Source organism: Lepisosteus oculatus, chromosome 14 (genome assembly GCF_040954835.1).
Source record: "Lepisosteus oculatus isolate fLepOcu1 chromosome 14, fLepOcu1.hap2, whole genome shotgun sequence".
NCBI classification, from domain to species: Eukaryota; Metazoa; Chordata; class Actinopteri; order Semionotiformes; family Lepisosteidae; genus Lepisosteus; species Lepisosteus oculatus.
In genome coordinates, this window is record NC_090709.1 from 42,515,680 (window position 1) to 42,540,847 (window position 25,168).

At 47.4% G+C, this 25,168-nt stretch overlaps 2 protein-coding genes across 2 annotated transcripts in view; both read right to left on the bottom strand.

The window, feature by feature from the left end:
• Nucleotides 1–1,677: 1,677 nt before the first annotated feature.
• Nucleotides 1,678–25,168, bottom strand: part of LOC102699260 (macrophage mannose receptor 1-like) — a 32,059-nt gene continuing 8,568 nt past the window's right edge. The window contains exon 7 of the mRNA XM_069198856.1: nt 1,678–1,956. Coding sequence (XP_069054957.1) covers nt 1,919–1,956 — 38 coding nt within the window. The 3' untranslated portion in view covers nt 1,678–1,918. The remainder of the gene's footprint in view (nt 1,957–25,168) is intronic.
• On the bottom strand, nt 7,560–23,916 carry LOC138216052 (guanylate-binding protein 1-like). The gene is made up of 19 exons (XM_069198788.1): nt 23,577–23,916; nt 22,711–22,757; nt 19,043–19,103; nt 18,769–18,913; nt 18,218–18,412; nt 17,954–18,082; nt 17,467–17,571; nt 17,318–17,368; nt 16,419–16,475; nt 14,605–14,691; nt 13,915–14,038; nt 13,635–13,747; nt 13,303–13,356; nt 12,633–12,695; nt 11,629–11,844; nt 11,157–11,342; nt 10,369–10,572; nt 9,787–10,002; nt 7,560–9,064 (listed from the first exon to the last, which is right to left on the bottom strand). Exons 3-19 carry the CDS (start codon nt 19,075–19,077, stop codon nt 8,711–8,713), a joined length of 2,334 nt encoding a protein of 777 aa, XP_069054889.1. The 5' UTR covers nt 19,078–19,103; nt 22,711–22,757; nt 23,577–23,916; the 3' UTR covers nt 7,560–8,710.

Consider the following 25,168-nt stretch of genomic DNA (forward strand, 5'->3'; position numbering starts at 1 on the left):
GCTATGAAGGACCATGTGCACGCTGTCCTTATTAATTCAATTCAATTTATATAGCGCCTTTCACAACAAGGTTGCCCCAAGGCGCTTAACGATACATTTTGTCAATACTGTCCGATCAGACAGTGTCAATTCTCCGACAGGAATGGGATGGTCGTTTTCAACAGGTGTGTACATCGCCCAGCGTCACGGGCTAACCAAATACATCCAGAAAGTGTCTTAATTTCCAAAATCTGAAGTTAAAAAAAAAAATCGCTCCGTTTTAGGGGTCTTGCGAGATGGTGTGTGGCATTTCAACACAAATCGTCAACCTTAACATTCAATGAGTAAAGCTGTCGCATAAATCGGTCTACAGGTGGTGATCATCTGGAAAATTTAAAACGACACAAGCTTCCCCTTCAAGAGTGCGGCTTCATCCCTCTGCTCTCCTCCCCACTGAGAGCTGGTGTGTGGGGAGCGTTCTGGCGCACTATGGCTGCCGTCGCATCATCCAGGTGGGGCTGCACATTGGTGGCGGTAGTGGGATTCCCCATTACCTGTAAAGCGCTTTGAGTGGAGTGTCCAGAAAAGCGCTACATACTGTAAGTGTAAGCAATTATTATTATAATTGTAAGCTGTAGAACTGGGTTGAGTCACACACAGTCTTCCGTCTAGATTAAATGTTGTACTGCACATGATCTGCTGGTGTCCACTGTTTCGTTTTTGTGTTGTTGCTATACAATAAGAGATTGTACTGAACGCATTATGCATTTCTGTACTAAAATCCAAACATTTATTCAATCTATCGACCTACACTGTGACAAAGACCTACAAGAAACACTCTTGCTGGCACAGCGTCTTAACAAAACTTGAAAAATGTGAAGATTCCTCAGGACAGGAACCAGGGGATCTGTGTGGAGCTGGACTAGGCTGAGGCCTGAGGTGGCTGATGACATGAATTAGACAGGAGAAAGGTTGCTGGAGCGTCAAAGTACAGGTGTAATCTGGGAAAGCTCAGCGTTCAAGCCCAGTAGAGAAGTGTTCTCCGAGCCACAGGCCAGGCAGGAGCCACCAGTGTCTGGAGGAGTGGGGGTATCACCAGGCGAGATGGCAGCTACAGAGGATCTTATGAAGAGTGAACACACAGATGATTCTGAGAAATGACAGCACTTCTGAGCAATAACAGGGTGAGAGGTGTGGAGACGTGCAGGAACACAGGCCTGGGGGCCTCAGTACAGAAGAAGAAACCCACAGAAACCACAGAAAGATGTGCTGCATGCTGAGCTTCCTTTTGTCTGAGATAGGAAGTGAAACAGGAGAGGTGTGTGACAGTTATAAGCCTGCTGTATCGCATTCAGCCTTTCGTAGTTTACAATCTTATTGAAAGCCCCGCACTTGTCTAGTTTTAAATGTAACCTTCCAGGTGATCTCTGGGTTTTAATTTAATCTAAATCTATTTGCATTTAACCCTTTATTGCACAATTATTTGACCACAGATATCAATACACTTTATATTATGCAACAAAAGACTGGTGCCTTTTGTGCTAGAATCTGATCTGTTAAATGATTTCTTAGAAATACATTTCATTTTACTTTACTATAACTGCATGCATTATTCATACAAACATTACACTGCAGAACTAAAATGTGACTAAATAAACTCAGTCAGCTTGACTAAGTTAAAAGTGGGTGAATAAATTGACTATGGCTGATGGACGTTACAGGAACAAGTGAAAGTGTTTCTTTTCTTCTCTTTTCCTGCGTGTTATCTGGAGCACAGTCTAACAGATTTTGTTTTCTATAAAAAAAAACGTTATAAATAAGACATCTAACAAAATATCAAACTATCACCAAATAAAAGCGTTCTCTTAGTGTTAGATGAAAGACCAGTGTTCCAGTTATCCCAGAGCAATCCCAGACAGCCAGAGTGAGGAGACTGCAGTCAGACTGGAGCACTGTCTCCTCTGCAGTCACACTGCCCTGTGGACGCAACACACAACAACACAGTTTGGCAATTTCACCAGTAAAAAAAGTGAAAGATTCTACACACATTATACTGAGAGAGCTGGACGGTACACACACCTTGTACCGAGAGATCTGGACTCTACACACACCTTGTACCAAGAGATCTGGACTCTACACACACCTTGACAATTGTACTGAGGGAGCTACACACTACACATACTTTACTGAGAGAACAGGACCCAACACACACCTTACTGATAGAGCTGTAGATTACACACACCTTGAAAAGAGAGAGCAAACATACACTCAGTACTGGAAGAGCCGGACAAGCCAGTAATCAAACAAGTGTGGTGAGTCCACACTCAGCACCACAAAGACACACTGCACTGATTGTGTGAAACTGGGGTCCCATATCTCACCTTCATCTTCCTCAGGGTGGAAAACCAGATCGCTGCCCTAATCATAATAACAAAACATTGTAATTGCAACTGTACTGATATGTTAGGAAAAGTTTTGGTGGTTGTTGTTGAAAGGGTTTAAGTCATTACATAGGAGTTGAAATATACTGATGTCAGCAAGTAGCTGAGGGCTAGCCATGTTAAGTTATTGTTTGTTTTTATAGCGTTATGATCCTGATGTTAAGTGAAGCGCGCAGTAAGCGTTGCTTAGGTCAATTTTTGCAAAGGAAGCTCTTAAGGACTACAAGAGGTAGTTATTCTTGTGTTGGTCCCTAACTCAAATGAAAAGAAAGGGGATGTGATATTTGTGTGCGTCAGCAGTGAAACTGCATGTTGATTGGCGGAGGGCTGAGCGGGAATAACGGTTGCTCAGGGTAACAGGCCAGAGTGGACGCAGGAGCTAACGGGCTCAAGACGACAGGACAGGAAGAGCTCTGCGGGTATCTTCTCCTGGGGGTCGGAGAGAAGGGCAGAGACGTACACAACACACGGACACCGAACGCGGAGGAGGCGAAGGTACCCGAAACCCATCATGACCGTTTTGAAGCGCACGTTCAGCCGAAAACGAACGTTACGTTTTGCTCGATATAGATTTCACGAGAGAGTACGGGGAGCCGGCGAACCGGTCGGACAGTTTTGTGACAGAGCCGCGGCTCCCTGTGGAAAGACTGGAGTTACTCGCATAGTAAACGGGGGGTGGTAAGGGACCGCATCGTTTCCGGAGTACGTTCACCGACAGGGAAGAGGAAAGCCGTCGAGCGTCGGTTCGGAATTGACGCCAGACGGGGCCATAGGCGTCACGACTCGGCGCAAAACCCAGCCGAGAACGAGAAATGACGAGAGCGCAGGGACTCGCAGTTAAGCTGAGAAACCCGCTCGAGCAGGAGGCGCTAGACCGGAGTGGTGAGCCCAGTGCCACATAAGGCTCACGGCGAACAGGACGTTTGCCCGGCAGAAGGCAAGCGGCGCCTAACATGTGGCCCCTGCCGCCTCAGGTCGGCCCCTCCCCTTCGGGGGCTCGAACCCGGGACTCAACAGGGACCCAGCCCGGTGAGCTAAAGAGAGATCTCTCTACAGCCCAGTGGCTGTAGCCCTGCTATTACAGGGAAGGGCGGTGACGTCACCTGCTCTGGTAAGCCGGCTCTTACACACCACTGATGGCCGTAAGCGTTACAGCACAGACGGCAATAAAGTTGAAGTTAGATACAGGTGCTCAAGTTAACGTCGTTCCTCTGCTTGAATATGACACATTTAAAAGTGACGCTGTGCTGCAGCCCACGACTCGCAGACTTGTCAGGTTATGGCGGCAGGGCAACCCGCAGTACACAGACGCTGAGCCGCTCATCCCAGAAGTGCCAGAGACAGATTCACACTCCGCCTATTACCGCACTAAATCCGGACGCGAGGTGAAGCCCAGAACCGTACTGGACCTACAAATGTAAAGGGTGTAGGCGGCTCGCTGCCCTAATCATAATAACAAAACATTGCAATTGCAACTGTGCTGGTAGGTTATGAAACGTTTTGGTGGTTGTTGTTGAAAGGGTTTAAGTCATTACATGGGAGTTGAAATATACTGATGTCAGCAAGTAGCTGAGGGCTAGCCATGTTAAGTTATGGTTTGTTTTTATAGCATTATGATCCTGATGTTAAGTGAAGCGCGCAGTAAGCATTGCTTAGGCAATTTTTTGCAAAGGAAGCTCATTAGGACTACAAGAGGTAGTTATTCTTGTGTTGGTCCCTAACTCAAATGAAAAGAAAGGGGATGTGATATTTGTGTGCGTCAGCAGTGAAACTGCATGTTGATTGGCGGAGGGCTAAGCGGGAATAACGGTTACTCAGGGTCACAGGCCAGAGTGAAGGTAGGAGCTAACGGGTTCGGAGTTACAGGTCAAATAATAAAGAGTTTGTTCGAGTGTCACATCGTCGTCCTGGGTTGTTAATTTCTACACTATATGTGTACAAGAAACAAGACAGGAACGGCATAAATGTAGGCAGATAACTCAGTCTCAGGACGATTCTGTTGATGCTTTTGTGAATGCACTAAGAGACCTGGCTAAACCGTGGGACTTTGGAGTATTGGAAGTTAATAAAATAGTCAAAAATGATATAAGAATGGCTTTTTATTAAGATACACAACAGAAACAAACAAGAACTTCACCGCAGCCCAGAGGTCCTGCCGGGAGCAGCACACGGACCTGGCCAGCGTGAGGAACCGGAGCGAGAACGAGGAGATCCGACTGACGGCGCGGGGTAACTACGTCTGGATCGGCCTGTTCGTGGAGCCCTGGAAGTGGTTGAGCCCGAGCAACCCCGCTTTCTACAACTGGGCAGACGGCGTCCCTGACAACGCTGCTGGAAACGAGGACTGTGCTTCACTGTTGATAACGGGCAGCTCCACGGGGTACTGGAGTGACACCGGCTGTGATCAGAGGCTGCCTTTCTTCTGGTTCAGTGGTGAGTCGATCGAGGGGTTGACGTGAGGGAGGGAGGACACAGCTGGTGTGGTTTGGGGGGGGGGGTCCATCTTGTGTTGTCACGCATCTCGCGTCATCCAGGGAAATCTCACTCTTCCCCATCAGACCTCGCTTCAGCTTTCCAGTGATCTTTCTGGGTCTCTACCCCCAAGGATATCAGAGAGGCACCTTCCTGAAACTCTTTCAGATCTGGACTCAAAACCTTCATTCGAAGGGCCTTTAATTAAAGGGGTTCTGTTATACACCCCTCTGCTCAGACTGTATTCAATGCCCTCCATTCACTGTCCCTATCATTGTGTATTTTAATTGTTTCCTGGTTCCTGGTTCCTGTTCTGGGTTCTGGGTCAAGTGCTTTTGTTCTCTGCTGGTCACTGTAGGGGGTGATCGTGACTCTCTCTGGTCCTCAGCCCTCCTTGTTGTCTGGATGCCAGAAAGCAGATAAACTATCAAGCACGTTTCTTCCTTGATCTGTACGTCGCCATATTTATCTTGTTCTCTCACGTTTTTGTCCTCAACGAGAGGTGCCCTTATCCACTTCTCAGGGGTTTTGATAATGCTGATTTGGATCTTACGTCCCTGAACAAATCGGTTGCAGAATTAAGCGCCCAAATTCCCATAATTCCAAGGAGTCTGGGGTTTTCAGACGCATCTAAATCCTGAGTCATTTCAAATGGTATGGATCCGAACAGTCTTGACACAGATCAGGCACAGATACCAACTGCAGTATCATAAACTGCATCAGAGTGCTTCAGTAATTTTGAGAGGCTGGTTACCTGTCTATCTCTGTCTTCACAGAGAAGAAGAGAGTGGTGATGAGTGTGGGACTCCAATTGGAGAAAGGGATGAACCCTAATGACCCTGGAGTGAGAGAATACCTCTTAAACCGGGTAGGTGCTGCCAGCCTTCAGAGCCAGGAATCCTGATCAGGGTTTTTATGTGCTTGAGTGTGACAGGACTCATGTCTAACCTGGGTTAAGAGAGACCCCACTGAGTGTATTGAGTTGGCTAGTGTACAGTGTGTAGAATTATATATCTATAATCAGGACTGTGTGAATATTACTGGATCAGTGTACAGTGTGTAGAATTATATATCTATATAGATCAGGACTGTGTGAATATTACTGGATCAGTGTACAGTGTGGAGAATTATATATATATAATGATCAGGGCTGTGTGAATATTACTGGATCAGTGTACAGTGTGTACAGTTATATATCTATCATGATCAGGACTGTGTGAATATCACTGGATCAGTGTACAGTGTGTACAGTTACATATCTATAATGATCAGGACTGTGTGAATATTACTGGATCAGTGTACAGTGTGGAGAATTATATATATATAATGATCAGGGCTGTGTGAATATTACTGGATCAGTGTACAGTATGTACAGTTATATATATATAATGATCAGGGCTGTGTGAATATTACTGGATCAGTGTACAGTATGTACAGTTATATATCTATAATGATCAGGACTGTGTGAATATACTGGATCAGTGTACAAACTGTAATAGTCACACTCAGGGTGATGGATCAGTATTGCTGGCTGGTGCTCCAGTCCAGATCCAGCCCTGCTCTCAGGCAGTCTGTGCTCTTCTCTGTCCAGATGAGGGGGCTGCTGTCCAGGCACACTGTGATGGACAGAACCAGTTTGAAATGGAAAGACCAGAAGGATGGGCTGGTTTTCCACCCCAAGGAAGACGAAGGTGAGATATAGGACCCCAGTTTCACACAATCAGTGCAGTGTGTCTTTGTGCTGCTGAGTGTGGACTCACCACACTTGTTTGATTACTTGCTTGTCTGGCTCTTCCAGTACTGAGTGTGTGTTTGCTCTCTCTGTTCAAGGTGTGTTTAATCTATAGCTCTATCAGTAAGGTGTGTGTAGAGTCCTGTTCTGTCAGTACAGTATGTGTAGTGTGTAGCTCCCTCAGTACAATTGTCAAGGTGTGTGTAGAGTCCAGTTCTCCCAGTACAAGGTGTGTGTAGAGTCCAGTTCTCCCAGTACAAGGTGTGTAGAATCTTTCACTTTTTTTACTGGTGAAATTGCCAAACTGTGTTGTTGTGTGTTGTGTCCACAGGGCAGTGTGACTGCAGGGGAGACAGTGCTCCAGTGTGACTGCAGAGTCTCCTCACTCAGGCTGTCTGGGATTGCTCTGGGTTAACTGGGACACTGGTCTTTCAACTTATACCAAGAGATTACTGTCTCCTTTATTTTTTTCATAGTTCCCCAATATTATAAATGCAGATGTGTATAGATATGCATCAAGTGTATGTTTTCTGTTTGACTAAATTGACTCAACAGGTTTGGCAGCATTTTAATTGCAGTTTGATTTTCTAGGAGAGACAATTAGTTTCAGAACTAAGACTTGAAATACAATTCTGACAGAGACGGCTTTGCTGCACAACAGCTTGAAAGCAGGAGTGTGAAAACATCAAATCTTAAACCAAGACATGGTTTTTATTGCTGTCTTCAGGTGCTGGTGCTTTGATTTCAGTTCTGGTCCTGGGGTGTTATCTGGGTGAAGTTTGCATGTTCTCCTGTGTTCATGTGGGCTTCTTCTGGGTGCCCTTTCCAAAAAGGAAACGGGAGGATTGTGGGTAGAATGGAGTTGTAGTTTATTTCAGAGATATTTCAAAGTTGACTAGAAATTGCTGAAGTCAGACTGAAAATGCACAGACACCTGAGATATGTAGTTTTTATTCATTTTAATCTCTGAAAGACACAATCATGCTGAAACACGAAGTACACAAAGAGTCCTGTCTGAACCCGAGTTCAAAAACCTGTCAGGCAGGCTTATAGGTCCTGCTAGCTGTAGGCCTGAGGAGACGTTACTCTCCACTAGAGATTATTCATAACAACTGTAGATCTGGGGAGAAGTTACCCTGCACCAGTGAAGTCTCAATTCACAGCTGTAGACCTGGGGAGAAGCTACCCTGCACCAGTGAAGTCTCAATTCACAACTGTAGATCTGGGGAGAAGTTACCCTGCACCATTGAAGTCTCACTTCACAACTGTAGATCTGGGGAGAAGTTACCCTGCACCATTGAAGTCTCACTTCACAACTGTAGACCTGGGGAGAAGTTACCCTGCACCAGTGAAGTCTCAATTCACAACTGTAGATCTGGGGAGAAGTTACCCTGTACCAGTGAAGTCTCACTTCACAACTGTAGACCTGGGGAGAAGTTACCCTGCACCAGTGAAGTCTCAATTCACAACTGTAGATCTGGGGAGAAGTTACCCTGCACCCGTGAAGTCTCAATTCACAACTGTAGACCTGGGGAGAAGTTAATGAAGGCCTGAGGAGAGAATGAACCTGGACTAGCTAATTAGGTCTCAATTAACAAGCTTGTGTTTGTGTATTTCTTTGTTATAGGTGCTGTGACTCTCTGTAGAGTCATATAAAAGACTCAAACCCACCTGAGTGAGCAAAGTGTTTAAGGGCTTGTGCTGGTTTGAGTCTCTGTAACAGGGGAAGGAGAGAAATCCAGATGATTTCTGTTCCCACCACAGCAGGAGGGCTGCTGGACAGGGTTCATATCAAGTTCTGTAGGAGAACGTTGGGCACTGTGGACAGAGAGGGAGTCATCAGCACCAATGGCCTCTAGTGCATGTCCAGGAATTTCCTCATTACTGAAAACTCCACCTGGTGCTGTAGCGCCACCTACTGTTCACCCCTCTGCACGGCGCACAGTGGTTCCCATGTCTGCACTGGTCAGCTGACTGCCTCTGCACCCTGTACCTGTGGTCTCTAGTGAAGAAAAGACACCTGAGGATAAAGAATGGATTCGATAGTCTCTCTGCGGCTCTGGCTCGGGGTTCGAGAGGGTGGGTGTCACTGTTCCGGCTTCTTCTTCGTGAACAACTTGATGGCTGGGAACACCAACGCCCCCACGCCAGTTACTAGCCCAACCCCAACCTCCGCAACAATAATGCCACCGACAACCAGGCCTCCGGCCACACCCGCAGTCGCGGTCAGCACAGACCCGGCCACTATACAGCCCACCTTCAGGCGAAACTTTGTTTTGTGTTTCTTCAGGAACGTCTTGCACTCAGCACCCATATACTTTTCAAACTCCTCCAAATCCTGTCTGGATTCGATTTGGTCCTGCATGTAGCACAGCAGCTCCTCCTTCTTTCCCTCCACTGTCTCCTTCATCTTCTTCGGACGTTTCATCTGTACCTTTCCCTATGGAAAAGGGGGAGCAAGGTCACTTCAGTGCAAACGGTCGTCCCTACATCCTCTGACCTTCCACCGGACACCTCAGAAATAAGCAGGAGCTCGCTGCCCAGGACACCCCCAAAACAAGCAGGTCTTTCTCTGCTTGATCTCTCTCTAAGGAAACGGGGTGCAAGGTCGTTTTACAGCAGAGGGCAGCACACTACGTCTTCTGAACTGCTCAGAGCTCACCTCAAGATACCCCAGACACAAGCAGGAGCCCACCTCAAGATACCCCAGACACAAGCAGGAGCCCACCTCAAGATACCCCAAACACAAGCAGGAGCCCACCTCAAGATACCCCAAACACAAGCAGGAGCCCACCTCAAGATACCCCAGACACCAGCAGGAGCCCACCTCAAAATACCCCAGACACAAGCAGGAGCCTACCTCAAGATACCCCAGAAACCAGCAGGAGCCTACCTCAAGATACCCCAGAAACCAGCAGGAGCCCACACAAAGTTACCCGAGATACAAGCAGGAGCCCACCTCAAGATACCCCAGTCACAAGCAGAAGACACCCCAGTGGAGCCCAGTAGATTACACACACACACACACTTTCACTGAAAAACACTCTCTCACACTCTCACACCCTCCCCGTGTCTCACACACTTACACTCTCACACCATCCCCGTTACACGCACGCACGCACATTCTCACCCTCCCAAATTCTCACACACTCACACACTCACCTGCTCATTCAGAAAGTTGGTGAAGTCCTCCTTCGCCCTCTCGATGATGAGGAGAGTGTATTCCTTCAGGAACTTCTCTCGCTCAGAGCTCAGGAACTGTGAGAGCTCCTGGTAATCCTGCGGACTGACTTCACCCTGCACACGGGCCAGCAGATCTTTCTCCTTCTGTACCACAGTCCTCCTCATCCCCAGTGTGGTGTCATACATGATCGTTCTCTGAGGAAACAGAGCACAGGGTCACTTTAGAGCAGAGGGCATCACACTACGTCCCCCAAACTGCTCAGGGCTCCCCAGACACAAGCAGGAGCCCACATCAAGATACCCCAGACACAAGCAGGAGCCCACCTCAAGATACCCCAGACACAAGCAGAAGACACCCCAGTAGAGCCCAGTAGATTAAACACACACACACTGTCACTTACAAACACTCTTTCACATTCTCACACCCTCCCAGTTTCTCTCACACACACACTCTCACCCTCACAGTTTCTCTCTCTCTCACACACACACTCAAACACACACACACACACACACACACACACACACACACACACACACACACACACACACACACACACACACCTGCTCATTCAAAAAGTTGGTGAAGTCCTCCTTGGCCTTCTTGAAGATGAGGAGAGTGTATTCCTTCAGGAACTTCTCTCGCTCAGAGCTCAAGAACTGGGAATCCTGCTGACTGACTTCACCCTGCACACGAGCAAGCAGCTCTTTCTCCTTCTGTACCACAGTCCTCCTCATCCCCAGTGTGGTGTCATACATGATCGTTCTCTGAGGAAACAGAGCACAGGGTCACTTTAGAGCAGAGGGCATCACACTACGCCCCCCAAATTGCTCAGGGCTCCCCTGACACAAGCAGGAGCCCACCTCAAGATACCCCAGAAACCAGCAGGAGCTCACCTCAAGATACCCCAGAAACAAGCAGGAACCCACTTCAAGATACCCCAGAAACCAGCAGGAGCTCACCTCAAGATACCCCAGAAACAAGATGGAGCTCACCTCAAGATACCCCAGAAACAAGATGGAGCCCACCTCAAGATACCCAAGAAACCAGCAGATGACACCCCAGTGGAGACCAGTAGATTACACACACACTGTCACCGACACGCTTTCACATTCACAACCCCTCCCTGTTTCTCTCACACACACTCTTTCACACACACACACTCTCACACCCTCCCCATTTCTCTCGCACACACTCTCTCTCACACCCTTCCCATTTCTCTCACAGTCTCACACAGTCTCACACACACACACTCTCATACACACAAACGATCACACACATTCTCCCACACCTTACAAGTTTCTCTTCCACACTCTCTCACCCTCCCAGTTTCTCTCACACACACAAACACCTGCTCATTCAGAAAGTCGGTGAATTCCTTCTTGATGATGAACTTCTCTCGCTCAGAGCTCAGAAACTGTGAGAGCTCCTGGAAATCCTCCTGACTGACTTCACCCCGCACACAGGCCAGCAGCTCTTTCTCCTTCTGCTCCACAGTCCTCCTCATCCCCTGTGTGCAGTTGTGAATGATCCTTCTCTGAGGAAACAGAGCACAGGGTCATTTTAGAACAGAGGGCATCACACTACGCCCCCCAAATTGCTCAGGGCTCCCCAGCAACAAGAAGGAGCCCACTTCAAGATACCCCAGACACAAGCAGGAGCCCACCTCAAGATAACCCAGACCCAAGCAGAAGACACCCCAGTGGAGCCCAGTAGATTACACACACACTGTCACTGACTAAAACTCTCACATTCACAACCCCTCCCTGTTTCTCACACATACATACTCTCTCACCCTCCCAGTTTCACACACACACACTCACCTGCTCATTCAGAAAGTTGATGAATTCTTTCTTCGTCTTCTCGATGATGAGGAGAGTGTATTCCTTCAGGAACTTCACTCGCTCAGACCTCAAGAACTGAGAGAGCTCCTGGGAATCCTGTGGACTGACTTCACCCTGCACACGGGCCAGCAGATCTTTCTCCTTCTGCTCCACATTCCCCTTTATCCCCAGTGTGGTGTCGTGCATGATCGATCTCTGAGGAAACAGAGCACAGGGTCACTTTAGAGCAGAGGGCATCACACTACGCCCCCCAAATTGCTCAGGGCTCCCCAGCAACAAGAAGGAGCCCACTTCAAGATACCCCAGACACAAGCAGGAGCCCACCTCAAGATACCCCAGACACAAGATGGAGCCCACCTCAAGATACCCCAGACACAAACAGAAGACACCCCAGTGCAGCCCAGTAGATTACACACACACTGTCACTGACAAACACTCTCACATTCACAACCCCTCCCTGTTTCCCTCACACACACTCTTTCACACACACTCTCACACCCTCCGTTTCTCACACACACTCACATCCTTCCTATTTCTCTCATACACAATCTCTCTTTTATACACACAAATGATGACACACACTCTCTCACACCTTACAAAGTTTCTCTCCCACACTCTCTCACACCCTTCCCATTTATCACACAAACACACACACCCTCTCACCCTCCCAGTTTCTCACACACACACACTCACCCTCCCAGTTTCTCACACGCACACACTCATTCAGAAAGTTGGTGAAGTCCTCATTCGCCCTCTTGATGATGAGGAGATTGTATTCCTTCAGGAACTTCTCTCGCTCAGAGCTCAAGAACTGTGAGAGCTCCTGACTTCACCCTGCACACGGGCCAGCAGATCTTCCTCCTTCTGTACCCACAGTCTTCCTCATCTCCAGTGTGAGGTCAGGCGCTCAAACACACACATATGTACACACACTCTCACACCCTAATACTTACACCCTTTGTCTCTCACACACACTCTCTTACCTGCTCACTCAGAAAGATGGTGAACTCCAGCTTCAGCTGCTGGATAGTGAGCAGGTTGATGAGCTGGGGGAGGAAGCAAAGGGGTTACAGATAGAACTGATATTGATACAAGTATTCTGGAATCATAGACGCCCAGAAACATGTTTCAAGGAGTAATCTACCCTGACAGGCTGAAGGAACTCTTGAGTCTGAAGGGAGGGTCTCACATTGACAGGCTGGAGGACCTGAGTCTCTTGAGTCTGAAGGGAGGGTCTCACACTGACAGGCTGAAGGAACTGAGTCTCTTTAGTCAGAAAGGAGTGTTCCGCACTGACAGGCTGAAGGAACTGAGGCTCTTTAGTCTAAAGGGAGGGTCTCACGCTGACAGGCTGAAGGAACTGAGTCTCTTTAGTCTGAAGGAAGTGTCTCACGCTGACAGGCTGAAGGAACTTAGTCTCTTTAGTCTGAAGGGAGTGTCTCACACTGACATGCTGGAGGAACTGAGTCTCTTTAGTCTGAAGGGAGTGTCGCACACTGACAGGCTGGAGGAACTGAGTCTCTTTAGTCTGAAGGGAGTGTCCTATGCTGACAGGCTGGAGGAACTGTGTCTCCTTATTCTGAATGAACTGAAGATGGCAACAGAGAAAGGATTAAAAGATTTTCTGGGTCAGCAGGAAAGAGAGAGACTCACCTCTGCAGGAGAGGAAATTCTGTAGTTGTTTTTCAGAATCATATGTGCCATCTCCTACAGAGAAAATAATAAGGTAAGTGAGGCTTCACTGGGCTTAACTCTTTCTGTGACCATTCATTCTCAACCACTGACAGAAATCACATTAGAACAACTGATGGCTGACATCACCCTGTACACACTGAATTACTTGAAGTTTACTGCACTGTACGGTGTTTCTACCATGATCTCACTGGGCTTTACTGCACTGTACTGGTTTCTACGCTGCTCTTTGAGGTGTTGTACCCTAGTGGTGTAGTGATGGATGTTGACTGGTTCAGTGAATAATGTCTTACCTTGAATTTCCCTGCCAGTGTCTTTCCTGTCACGGTTGACCGTGTCGTCTGCAGGACCTGGCCAATGTGGTTGATGAACTCTTTCAGGCAGTGCTGAAACTCTTCATCCATTTCTTAGAAACACACAACAAGGAAACAGATGAGTCAACTGAAGATCTTGAAGCTCTATAGTCTTGAACGTAGACTGGACTACTAGGGGATCTAATTTTCACAGCTCAACACCGCCTCCCTGTGGCTCCTCAGTGACACTGCTCTGGGAGTGGAGCTGTCTGGTTTTTACCTCGCATGGTTCCCTGTTGGCTCCAAAGCAGTTTTTTCCCAGGAAAGGGCATAAGGTGACAGAGTGGCCTCTTCTCCTTGAGGATTCTAAGAGCCTGCTTGTTTGTCCCGGACTTCTCCAGGCGCTGAAAGCACAGACAGACATGTCGATTCAGGAAAGGGGTAGGATGCCAGCCCTCTGTGTCTGGGGCGGAGCGGTGGCTCTGTGGTTAAGGATCTGCGCCTGTGACTGGAAGGTTGCCGGTTCAAATCCCACGGCCGGCAGAGGAATCCTACTCCGTTGGGCCCCTGAGCAAGGCCCTTAACCCTAACTGCTCCAGGGGCGCCGTACAATGGCAGACCCTGCGCTCTGACCCCAAGCTTCTCTCCCTGTCTGTGTGTCTGTGTCTCCATGGAGAAAAGCTGGGGTATGTGAAAAGACGAATTCCTAATGCAAGAAATTGTATAGGGCTAATAATGAAACATTAACAATGTTTCATTATTCTCAGCCTGAAGGAACTGAGTCTCTTTCGTCTGAAGGGAGTGTCCCACACTGACAGTCTGGAGGAACTGAGTCTCTTTAGTCTGTGGCCTGTAGTGGCCTGTAGGTGGCACTGTTGCAGCTCCTGATCAGTCTAGAGAATCAGTACCTATCTTTCTTTCTCAGTACAAGTCAGGGCTATATATATAAGGTCCATAATACTTCTCCTACCTGGATGATTCTCTCCAGGTGTTGGGATCCTCCAGACTGTCCAAATTCCTGAGTTTGTGTCCAGTCCCGCACCAGGAACTCAAATCCCTTTATTAGAGATTGAGAAAGATCTCATATCAGCTCACTGCACAAAGTGAAATCATGAAATCTTATCAAGCTCTATAGAAGAGCCTATGTCAGCTCAAGTAATAACACGTGCATGAGAATGATTGAAATCCTTCTTGTCCCAAGAGATTGATTAGCTTAATCAATACTCTGAGTGAATTCTGACTGCTGTTATGATGCCTGCATGTCTGCTTTCTTCCAAGTGGACACTGCATGCCTTAGTAAACTGGTATTGCTCATTAAATCCACCAGCTGCCTATGAGTCTGCCTACATACCCTCCATTACTTGTGTTTTATTTCAATCCTGTTTCTTCTCTCCCTGCCCTATTGTCCTCAACACAATAACCTCTTCAAACCCTTATAAGACAGTCAGACAGCACAGAAACTGCCCTGGTCAAAGTCCCTAACAATCTGTTTATGGCTTCAGACTCTGTTTCTCATCCTATCCTTATACTTCTAGAGTTCACTGCTGCTTTCGTCACTGTTAACCATGAGATCTTACTCTCTCGTGTTGAGACTGTGTTTGCAGTTTCTGACACTGCTCCCAAATGGTTCAGGTCTTATCTGATGCTGGGGTCTCTACTATTCAGCATTGACCTGTATCTACGTGGTCAATTATTAAGATCACATGGTCTGATCTATCATTTCTACGCTGATGATGTTTAAATCTATCTGTACTAAGCCTGACACTGAAGTGGGTGTCTCTGCACTGACTGCATCTCTAATATAAAAGCCTGGGTGACTCCAAATTTCCTTAGCTTAAACTACAACAAGACTGAAGTCATGCTGCTCAGCACCTGTGTACTACTATGGTAAAGCCAGTATGTGGACAGCACTGTGCTGGAATTTCAATCAAAATTGAGAAATTTAGGAGTGATCCTAGCTTGACTTCCTGATCAGGTGCAAGTGATCATATTACTCCTATCCTGGAGTCCCTGCACTGGCTTCCTGTCAGGTTTCATATCAACTTCAAAATCCTCCTGCTCACCTATAAGGCTCTGCATGGCTTGGCACCTCAGTACCTGTCTGAGCTATCATCGCCCTACTCCTCACCTCACAACCTTCGCTCTTCTAACTCTGGTCTCCTAACTGTCGCCCAAGCATGTCTACACTCCATGGGTGACAAGGCCTCTCCTGCTCTGCCCCAGAGCTCTGGAAATGCATCCCCAAGTACATCAGAGAATCACACTCCCTGAGCTCTTTCCAATCTAGAATCAAAACCTTTCTGTTCTGAAAGGCTTTTATTGAACCAATTACTGACTTTTACTTAATTAGTGACTACTGCTGCACCTCGAATCACCTGTCTTACTTATTTGTTATTTTATATACTTTGGCATTTGCTTATAAGGGTTTTCTAAAGTTAAGAACTTTGAGATGATACTTTTAAAACATGCTACATAAAATAAAGTAGTTCAGGTGGGTAGCTGTGTCAGCATGTGTAGGCTGCAAAGGAACAAGTAATAGGTTTATTCCCTGCTGAAAAGAGAAGAGAGAAAACAGAAACGTTGTGTTTTCTTTCTTCTCTTTTCAGCCTGGAATTAACCTATTACTTGTTCCTTTACAGAAAATAGGGTTAATTTAAATTTATAGGTAAAAGTTTATTATAACATGTTATTTTTACATGTCCAGGTAAGAGAGACATCACCTGGTTTGCAGGTGATAAAACAGATTTGATCTTTTTTGTGTGCACTGAAGAGTAAAGTTTGTACCTGAAAATGCCGCAGGTCAAAGGCGGCTCCCCCCTTTTGTACCACAAGATGCAGCAGCTGCAAACAGAGTAAACACAGGCCATCTGTGTGTCAGAGGCAGGCAGAGACAGAGAGAGACAGCCATCGGTTCTCTCTATTAACACTGTCTGTAATTGCAGAGTTAATTATCTCTGTTTTGGCAACAGTGTAATTTACCACTCATGGCAATAATCCTGAGACACAATTTGAACCTGTCAGACAGTCTGATAGAGACACAGGCACTCATAAAAACAAACATGGATGCACATATAAAACAAATACAAATACAATCACATACTGTACTGTACTGAAGACCCTGCATTGGGCGGAGTGGTGGCTCTGTGGCTCAGGATCTGTGACTGTGAGGTTGCCGGTTCAAATGCTGCAGCCAACAGAGAAATCCTACTCCGTTGGGCCCCTGAGCAAGGCCCTTAACCCCAGCTGTTCCAGGGGTGCTGCACAATGGCTGACCCTGTGCTCTGACCCCCAGCATCTCTCCCTGTCTGTGTCTGCTGGAGAGCAAGCTGGAGTATGCAAAAAGATGAATTCCTAATGCAAGAAACTGTATAGGGGGCTAATAAAGCAATATTATCATTAACATTTTCATTATTGGGAAAGATGAGACTGGCCTACTGGTATAGCCGTGTGAGGGAAACCAGGCAGCACAGAGCATCACACACAACAGCACCTCGAGTCATGCAGTGCTGCGCTCATGCCACATGTCACCAGCAGGGGGCGAACTCACACCCCCGTCCACAGTCCCAGCTGAAGGACCTGTGATACCGAGAGGCTCCTGGTTTCAGCCCCCAGCTGCACCACAGCTCCCTTGCGCAGGTGCTGCGGGGCACATCGGGGGATAAGACCGCGGCCGAGCGCTGTACCTCCAGGTAGTCCAGGTCTGTTGTCGTCACATCAGAGGGAACGTTGAAGATCTGGGAGAGAGGACAGGGGGGGACACGTGAGCTCTTTGGGATGCAGCAAGGGGCTCACAGTCACCCCGGAAGGTGGTACAAGGCCCCACAATTCTCACCACGTGCGAGCTGAGAAAGACGCTCAGGGCACACAGCTTCACGCTCAGCTCCACCTCCCGCGACAGATCCACGGAGCCCTCAGTGTCCACCAGGAAGACAGCCAACTGGACAGAGGGGACAGAGACAGAGTGTTCAGAGCAGAGCTGCAGTGGTCATCTGTCCCCCCCCCTCCCCTCCAGTACCAAGACACAGCTGGAAGAGCTTTACACAAAGGGTGGGGGGAGTGTGGAGCAAGCTGCCCAGCCAATGGCTCAATGACCTGAATCTTCCCACTCTTGAGCAGAGAACGGTTTCCGGTTTGTCACACAGATACCCCGAGTGTGGACAAGGGGGTCCCAGGGGCTGGTGAGGGGCAGAAGAGCTCTTGTTCCTGCCTATTCAGGATGCCTGCAGGGTCTGTGAAAGACTGAGTTGGACCAGCGCCTGTCTGAGCCATCGAGTTGTACCCCCTACAACAGACAAATTCCCAGCTCGGACGGTGCTTGCCTTGCCCTCCTGCGTCTCCAAGAACAGAGGCTGGCTCCAGATGAACACACCCTTCGTCATGGTCTCAGGTCCAGGCCGCCACTCGAACCCTCGCAGAGGCTCACTGTCACTCATCCTGTCCCACTCGTCCTGAGTTCACAAGAAAGGGAGCTTTCACAACCGTGGCCATAAGACCCTGCTTTACACAGAGAGTGGTGGGGGTGGGATGTCAGGGCCATAGGACCCTGCTTTACACAGAGACTGGAGGGGGTGGGGTGCTCTCACCATGTTAGACAGCTTGCGCAGGAGGTAGTTGAGGAGGAAGGACTTGCCCTTCCTCCTCTCCCCGACAATAGACACCACGCAGACCGGAGTCTCCCTCACATCTGAGCACAGGAAGCACTGCCGAAGCACGTCCTCTTGGAACAGGAGGGTGCCATCAGAGCTGACTTCAACCAGCTGAATGGGCCTGCCAGGGCCCTGGAGGTGGAACACATTTAAAACTGAGACCAGGAGGCATTTAACTTTACACAGAGGGTAGTGGGAATGTGGAGCAGAGTGCTGATGCTCACTGGAAGGGCACCTCTCTCCGATATCACCCTGGTGAGTGCTTGCCACTGCACGAGGATCACAGGTCAGTTAATGTCCACCCATCCCACGGTGTACACTGTGCACCTGCAACACCAGGATTCCCCAGCAGGGCGGCGCAAGAGCATCTGGGTTTCAAAATGCCCCCTGTAGCCTGGTTGGCAGGCTAGTGGTGTCATCAAGAAGAGAAGCAGCTTTCTATAAGCCAGCCTCTGCGTCACCCAGCAGAAAACAAAACCACAACTCACCTCCTCTCTCGTGAACTCGTGGTCACACTGGATAATTTCAGGCATGGAGGAACTGCCCAAGGAGCTGGAGCACTGAGGCTCTGACAGCAGGGGGCTCTCTACCTCCTCCTGCTCAGGCTCACGAATCAGGGGGTCTAAAGACGTGCTGGAGCAAAGGAGAGAGAGACTGAGACGCGATCAGAGCCACTCCAGAGCCAAAGACAGCACAGGACTTGAATGGCCGGACCGGCTGTCCTGGACCAGAGATGCATTTGAGTTTAAATCGTAATAGTACCTTCTCTCCAGGCTCTGAGAATTAGAATTACCCATGACTGCTGTCCCAAGTCACAATAATCCTGTTTAGACAAAGAAAAAACAGGAACAAGGACCAATTCAAGCATGATTGCATAAATAAATACACACACTGACAGATGAGAGCAGCGTAACACACAGTACAGATCACACACTGATAGAACAGTGCAGGGTAACACACAGTAGCAATCACACACTGACAGATCAGAGCAGGGTAACACAGTACTGATCACACACTGACAGATCAGAGCAGGGTAACACAGTACTGATCACACACTGACAGATCAGAGCAGGGTAACACAGTACTGATCACACACTGACAGCTCAGAGCAGTGTAACACAGTACTGATCACACACTGACAGATCAGAGCAGGGTAACACACAGTACTGATCACACACTGACAGATCAGAGCAGGGTAACACACAGTACTGATCACACACTGACAGATCAGAGCAGGGTAACACACAGTACTGATCACACACTGACAGCTCAGAGCAGTGTAACACACAGTATCGATCACACACTGACAGCTCAGAGCAGGGTAACACAGTATCGATCACACACTGACAGATCAGAGCAGGGTAACACAGTAGCAATCACACACTGACAGCTCAGAGCAGGGTAACACACAGTACTGATCACACACTGACAGCTCAGAGCAGGGTAACACACACTATCAATCACACACTGACAGCTCAGAGCATGGTAACACACAGTATCAATCACACACTGACAGCTCAGAGCAGGGTAACACACAGTATCGATCACACACTGACAGCTCAGAGCAGGGTAACACAGTATCGATCACACACTGACAGCTCAGAGCAGGGTAACACACAGTATCGATCACACACTGACAGCTCAGAGCAGGGTAACACACAGTATCGATCACACACTGACAGCTCAGAGCAGGGTAACACACAGTATCGATCACACACTGACAGCTCAGAGCAGGGTAACACACAGTATCGATCACACACTGACAGCTCAGAGCAGGGTAACACACAGTATCGATCACACACTGACAGCTCAGAGCAGGGTAACACACAGTATCGATCACACACTGACAGCTCAGAGCAGGGTAACACAGTATCGATCACACACTGACAGCTCAGAGCAGGGTAACACACAGTATCGATCACACACTGACAGCTCAGAGCAGGGTAACACACAGTATCGATCACACACTGAGAGCTCAGAGCAGGGTAACACACAGTATCGATCACACACTGACAGCTCAGAGCAGTGTAACACAGTACTGATCACACACTGACAGATCAGAGCAGGGTAACACACAGTACTGATCACACACTGACAGATCAGAGCAGGGTAACACACAGTACTGATCACACACTGACAGATCAGAGCAGGGTAACACACAGTACTGATCACACACTGACAGCTCAGAGCAGTGTAACACACAGTATCGATCACACACTGACAGCTCAGAGCAGGGTAACACAGTATCGATCACACACTGACAGATCAGAGCAGGGTAACACAGTAGCAATCACACACTGACAGCTCAGAGCAGGGTAACACACAGTACTGATCACACACTGACAGCTCAGAGCAGGGTAACACACACTATCAATCACACACTGACAGCTCAGAGCATGGTAACACACAGTATCAATCACACACTGACAGCTCAGAGCAGGGTAACACACAGTATCGATCACACACTGACAGCTCAGAGCAGGGTAACACAGTATCGATCACACACTGACAGCTCAGAGCAGGGTAACACACAGTATCGATCACACACTGACAGCTCAGAGCAGGGTAACACACAGTATCGATCACACACTGACAGCTCAGAGCAGGGTAACACACAGTATCGATCACACACTGACAGCTCAGAGCAGGGTAACACACAGTATCGATCACACACTGACAGCTCAGAGCAGGGTAACACAGTATCGATCACACACTGACAGCTCAGAGCAGGGTAACACACAGTATCGATCACACACTGACAGCTCAGAGCAGGGTAACACACAGTATCGATCACACACTGAGAGCTCAGAGCAGGGTAACACACAGTATCGATCACACACTGACAGCTCAGAGCAGTGTAACACAGTACTGATCACACACTGACAGATCAGAGCAGGGTAACACACAGTATCGATCACACACTGACAGCTCAGAGCAGGGTAACACACAGTATCGATCACACACTGAGAGCTCAGAGCAGGGTAACACACAGTATCGATCACACACTGACAGCTCAGAGCAGTGTAACACAGTACTGATCACACACTGACAGATCAGAGCAGGGTAACACACAGTACTGATCACACACTGACAGATCAGAGCAGGGTAACACACAGTACTGATCACACACTGACAGATCAGAGCAGGGTAACACACAGTACTGATCACACACTGACAGCTCAGAGCAGTGTAACACACAGTATCGATCACACACTGACAGCTCAGAGCAGGGTAACACAGTATCGATCACACACTGACAGCTCAGAGCAGGGTAACACACAGTATCGATCACACACTGACAGCTCAGAGCAGGGTAACACAGTATCGATCACACACTGACAGATCAGAGCAGGGTAACACAGTAGCAATCACACACTGACAGCTCAGAGCAGGGTAACACACAGTACTGATCACACACTGACAGCTCAGAGCAGGGTAACACACACTATCAATCACACACTGACAGCTCAGAGCATGGTAACACACAGTATCAATCACACACTGACAGCTCAGAGCAGGGTAACACACAGTATCGATCACACACTGACAGCTCAGAGCAGGGTAACACAGTATCGATCACACACTGACAGCTCAGAGCAGGGTAACACACAGTATCGATCACACACTGACAGCTCAGAGCAGGGTAACACACAGTATCGATCACACACTGACAGCTCAGAGCAGGGTAACACACAGTATCGATCACACACTGACAGCTCAGAGCAGGGTAACACACAGTATCGATCACACACTGACAGCTCAGAGCAGGGTAACACACAGTATCGATCACACACTGACAGCTCAGAGCAGGGTAACACACAGTATCGATCACACACTGACAGCTCAGAGCAGGGTAACACAGTATCGGTCACACACTGACAGCTCAGAGCAGGGTAACACACAGTATCGATCACACACTGACAGCTCAGAGCAGGGTAACACACAGTATCGATCACACACTGAGAGCTCAGAGCAGGGTAACACACAGTATCGATCACACACTGACAGATCAGAGCAGGGTAACACAGTAGCAATCACACTGACAGATCAGAGCAGGGTAACACACAGTACTGATCACACACTGACAGATCAGAGCAGTGTAACACACAGTACTCATCACACACTGACAGATCAGAGCAGTGTAAGACACAGTATCAATCACACACTGACAGATCAGAGCAGAGTAACACACAGTACTGATCACACACTGACAGATCAGAGCAGTGTAACACACAGTATCAATCACACACTGACAGCTCAGAGCAGGGTAACACACAGTATCAATCACACACTGACAGCTCAGAGCAGGGTAACACACAGTATCAATCCACACTGACAGATCAGAGCAGGGTAATACACAGTATCAATCACACACTGACGGATCAGAGCAGGGAAACAGTAGCAATCAGTGATCTTGTATCTTATATTACCTGTTTCTGTCCTGCTTCTGTCCTGGTTATTGTTGTAAAAGGCGGCTCTACAAAATATTAAAATGTGTTATACAAACAGATTTCAGTTTTTTTTTATTTTTCTTAAGAGTATTTCCTAACATAAAACAGTGTCAAATTAAAATAATTAATTTTGCGTTTCAGTGCTTAGAAATATAAATATCACAGAAAACTCAATTTCAATGTAGGATTTGTAATTCAGTCAAATGAGAGAATTGGTCAAGGGTCTGAATACTTTTGAAAGGTCCTGTATATGTAGAAATAAATTCAGACTTGTACATTCTTCATTCCTAGGCAGTATTTTCAATTACCCCTTGTAATATCAAGGCCTGTCATCCTTTTTAACTTTTTTTCACACCTTTTTTTCTACCTTCACAGTAACATCAGTGAATTTTAGCATGAAGTTGTTGGTTTTTTGGGTCATTACTCACAGCAACACTGCATTAGAAAAAAAAACATTTAATTTCTACTTACATCTGCGACAAATCAGTCCGGGTTGTAGTCATGTGTGTAACCATTATGAAAAAGGTTTTGTTTTTGTTTTTTTCATGTTTTTCAAGCATTCACTTCAAAATATGTTTTTGTCAGATTACTTTATGTACTTTATTATGACTGTATAACACAATTAAAACACCTGAAGAAGGCTTCACAGCCGAAACGTTGTGTGTTTTCTTTCTTCTGTTTTCAGCAGAGAATAAACCTATGACTTCTTCCAAAACACTTCATTGCCGACAACACCGCTGTATGCCGCACTGTTCGTGAATTGATCAATAAATAAACCCTGATTGATTGATTGATTTCAATTAGAACACGTAAATAAATATCGCAGTGAATGAATACAATCTTACCGGCTGTTCCAACACTCCTGGTGATTCCTGAGGACTCACAGTACCTCACAAATCCCTAACGTCTGGCCTCAGGTCATCGGATCAGCCACCACCTCCCTCAGTTTGTTAATTCGGACTCATTAATTCACCCGATTCTCATGGGTTGGTTTCTGATTGGATCAATCACACGTTTCCTTTTATCCGAAACAACCGTAAAATCTCTGGGAGAACCAACTCCAACACGGGAGGGTACAGCAGGAGAAGACACTTTTTTTTTTACTCTGTTTTCTGTTGATAACCCACCATTTAATTCTTCTTGATGCTGGCGGTGAAGACGGATCTGCCGTTCAACAGCTTGCAAGCTCCTGAACTGACCACACAGCACAAGCAGGAATGTGCAGCAGGAAGCACAGAACAACAAAAAAACCAAGACGTCAAATCGAAAGGTGGAAGTCTTATTTATTTTTTTTTCTAAATGAGATGGAAAAGTTTCAGATCTGGTTGAAAACTTGGTCTGCATAAGCCGTTCAAGCCCTGAAATGTTTCAACTGTAGCAGCGTGAGGAATCCCAGGCCCACAGAACAACGTAGTGTACAGATACGGATTAGCAGGGCTAAAACTAAAGTAATTTTCCGTCTTCAGGCAATATTTCCTGTGTTTGTTGTGGATGGGCAAATACTGTGAGCTATGAAGGACCATGTGCACACTGCCCTTATTAATTGAATTCAATTTATTTTAATATAGCGCCTTTCACAACAAGGTTGCCCGAAGGTGCTTAACGATACAATTGACGATACATTTTGTCAATACTGTCCGATCAGACAGCGTCAATTCTCCGACAGGAATGGGATGGTCGTTTTCAACAGGTGCGTACAGCGCCCAGCGTCACGGGCTAACCAAATACATCCAGAAAGTGTCTTAATATCCAAAATCTGAAGTTAAAAAAAAAATCCCTCCGTTTTAGGGGTCTTGCGAGATGGTATGTGGCATTTCAACACAAATCGTCAACCTTAACATTCAATGAGTAAAGCTGTCGCATAAATCGGTCTACAGGTGGTGATCATCTGGAAAAATTAAAACGACACAAGCTTCCCCTTCAAGAGTGCGGCTTCATCCCTCTGCTCTCCTCCCCACTGAGAGCTGGTGTGTGGGGAGCGTTCTGGCGCACTATGGCTGCCGTCGCATCATCCAGGTGGGGCTGCACATTGGTGGCGGTAGTGGGATTCCCCATTACCTGTAAAGCGCTTTGAGTGGAGTGTCCAGAAAAGCGCTACATACTGTAAGTGTAAGCAATTATTATTATAATTGTAAGCTGTAGAACTGGGTCGAGTCACACACAGTCTTCCGTCTAGATTAAATGTTGTACTGCACATGATCTGCTGGTGTCCACTGTTTCGTTTTTGTGTTGTTGCTATACAATAAGAGATCGCATTATGCATTTCTGTACTAAAATCCAAACATTTATTCCATCTATCGACCTACACTGTGACAAAGACCTACAAGAAACACTCTTGCTGGCACAGCGTCTTAACAAAACTTGAAAAATGTGAAGATTCCTCAGGACAGGAACCAGGGGATCTGTGTGGAGCTGGACTAGGCTGAGGCCTGAGGTG

Bases quoted from the DNA above. Each gene is read 5' to 3' on its own strand.
- LOC138216052 (XM_069198788.1), bottom strand. From the start codon at position 19,077: ATGGGTAATTCTAATTCTCAGAGCCTGGAGAGAAG. The intron at 17,572-17,953 runs GCAAGCACCGTC...CCCTCTGTCCAG, and splicing joins TGGAGACGCAGGAGGGCAAG to TTGGCTGTCTTCCTGGTGGA. The intron at 13,357-13,634 runs GTAAGACATTAT...TTTTCTCTGTAG, and splicing joins CACTGGCAGGGAAATTCAAG to GAGATGGCACATATGATTCT.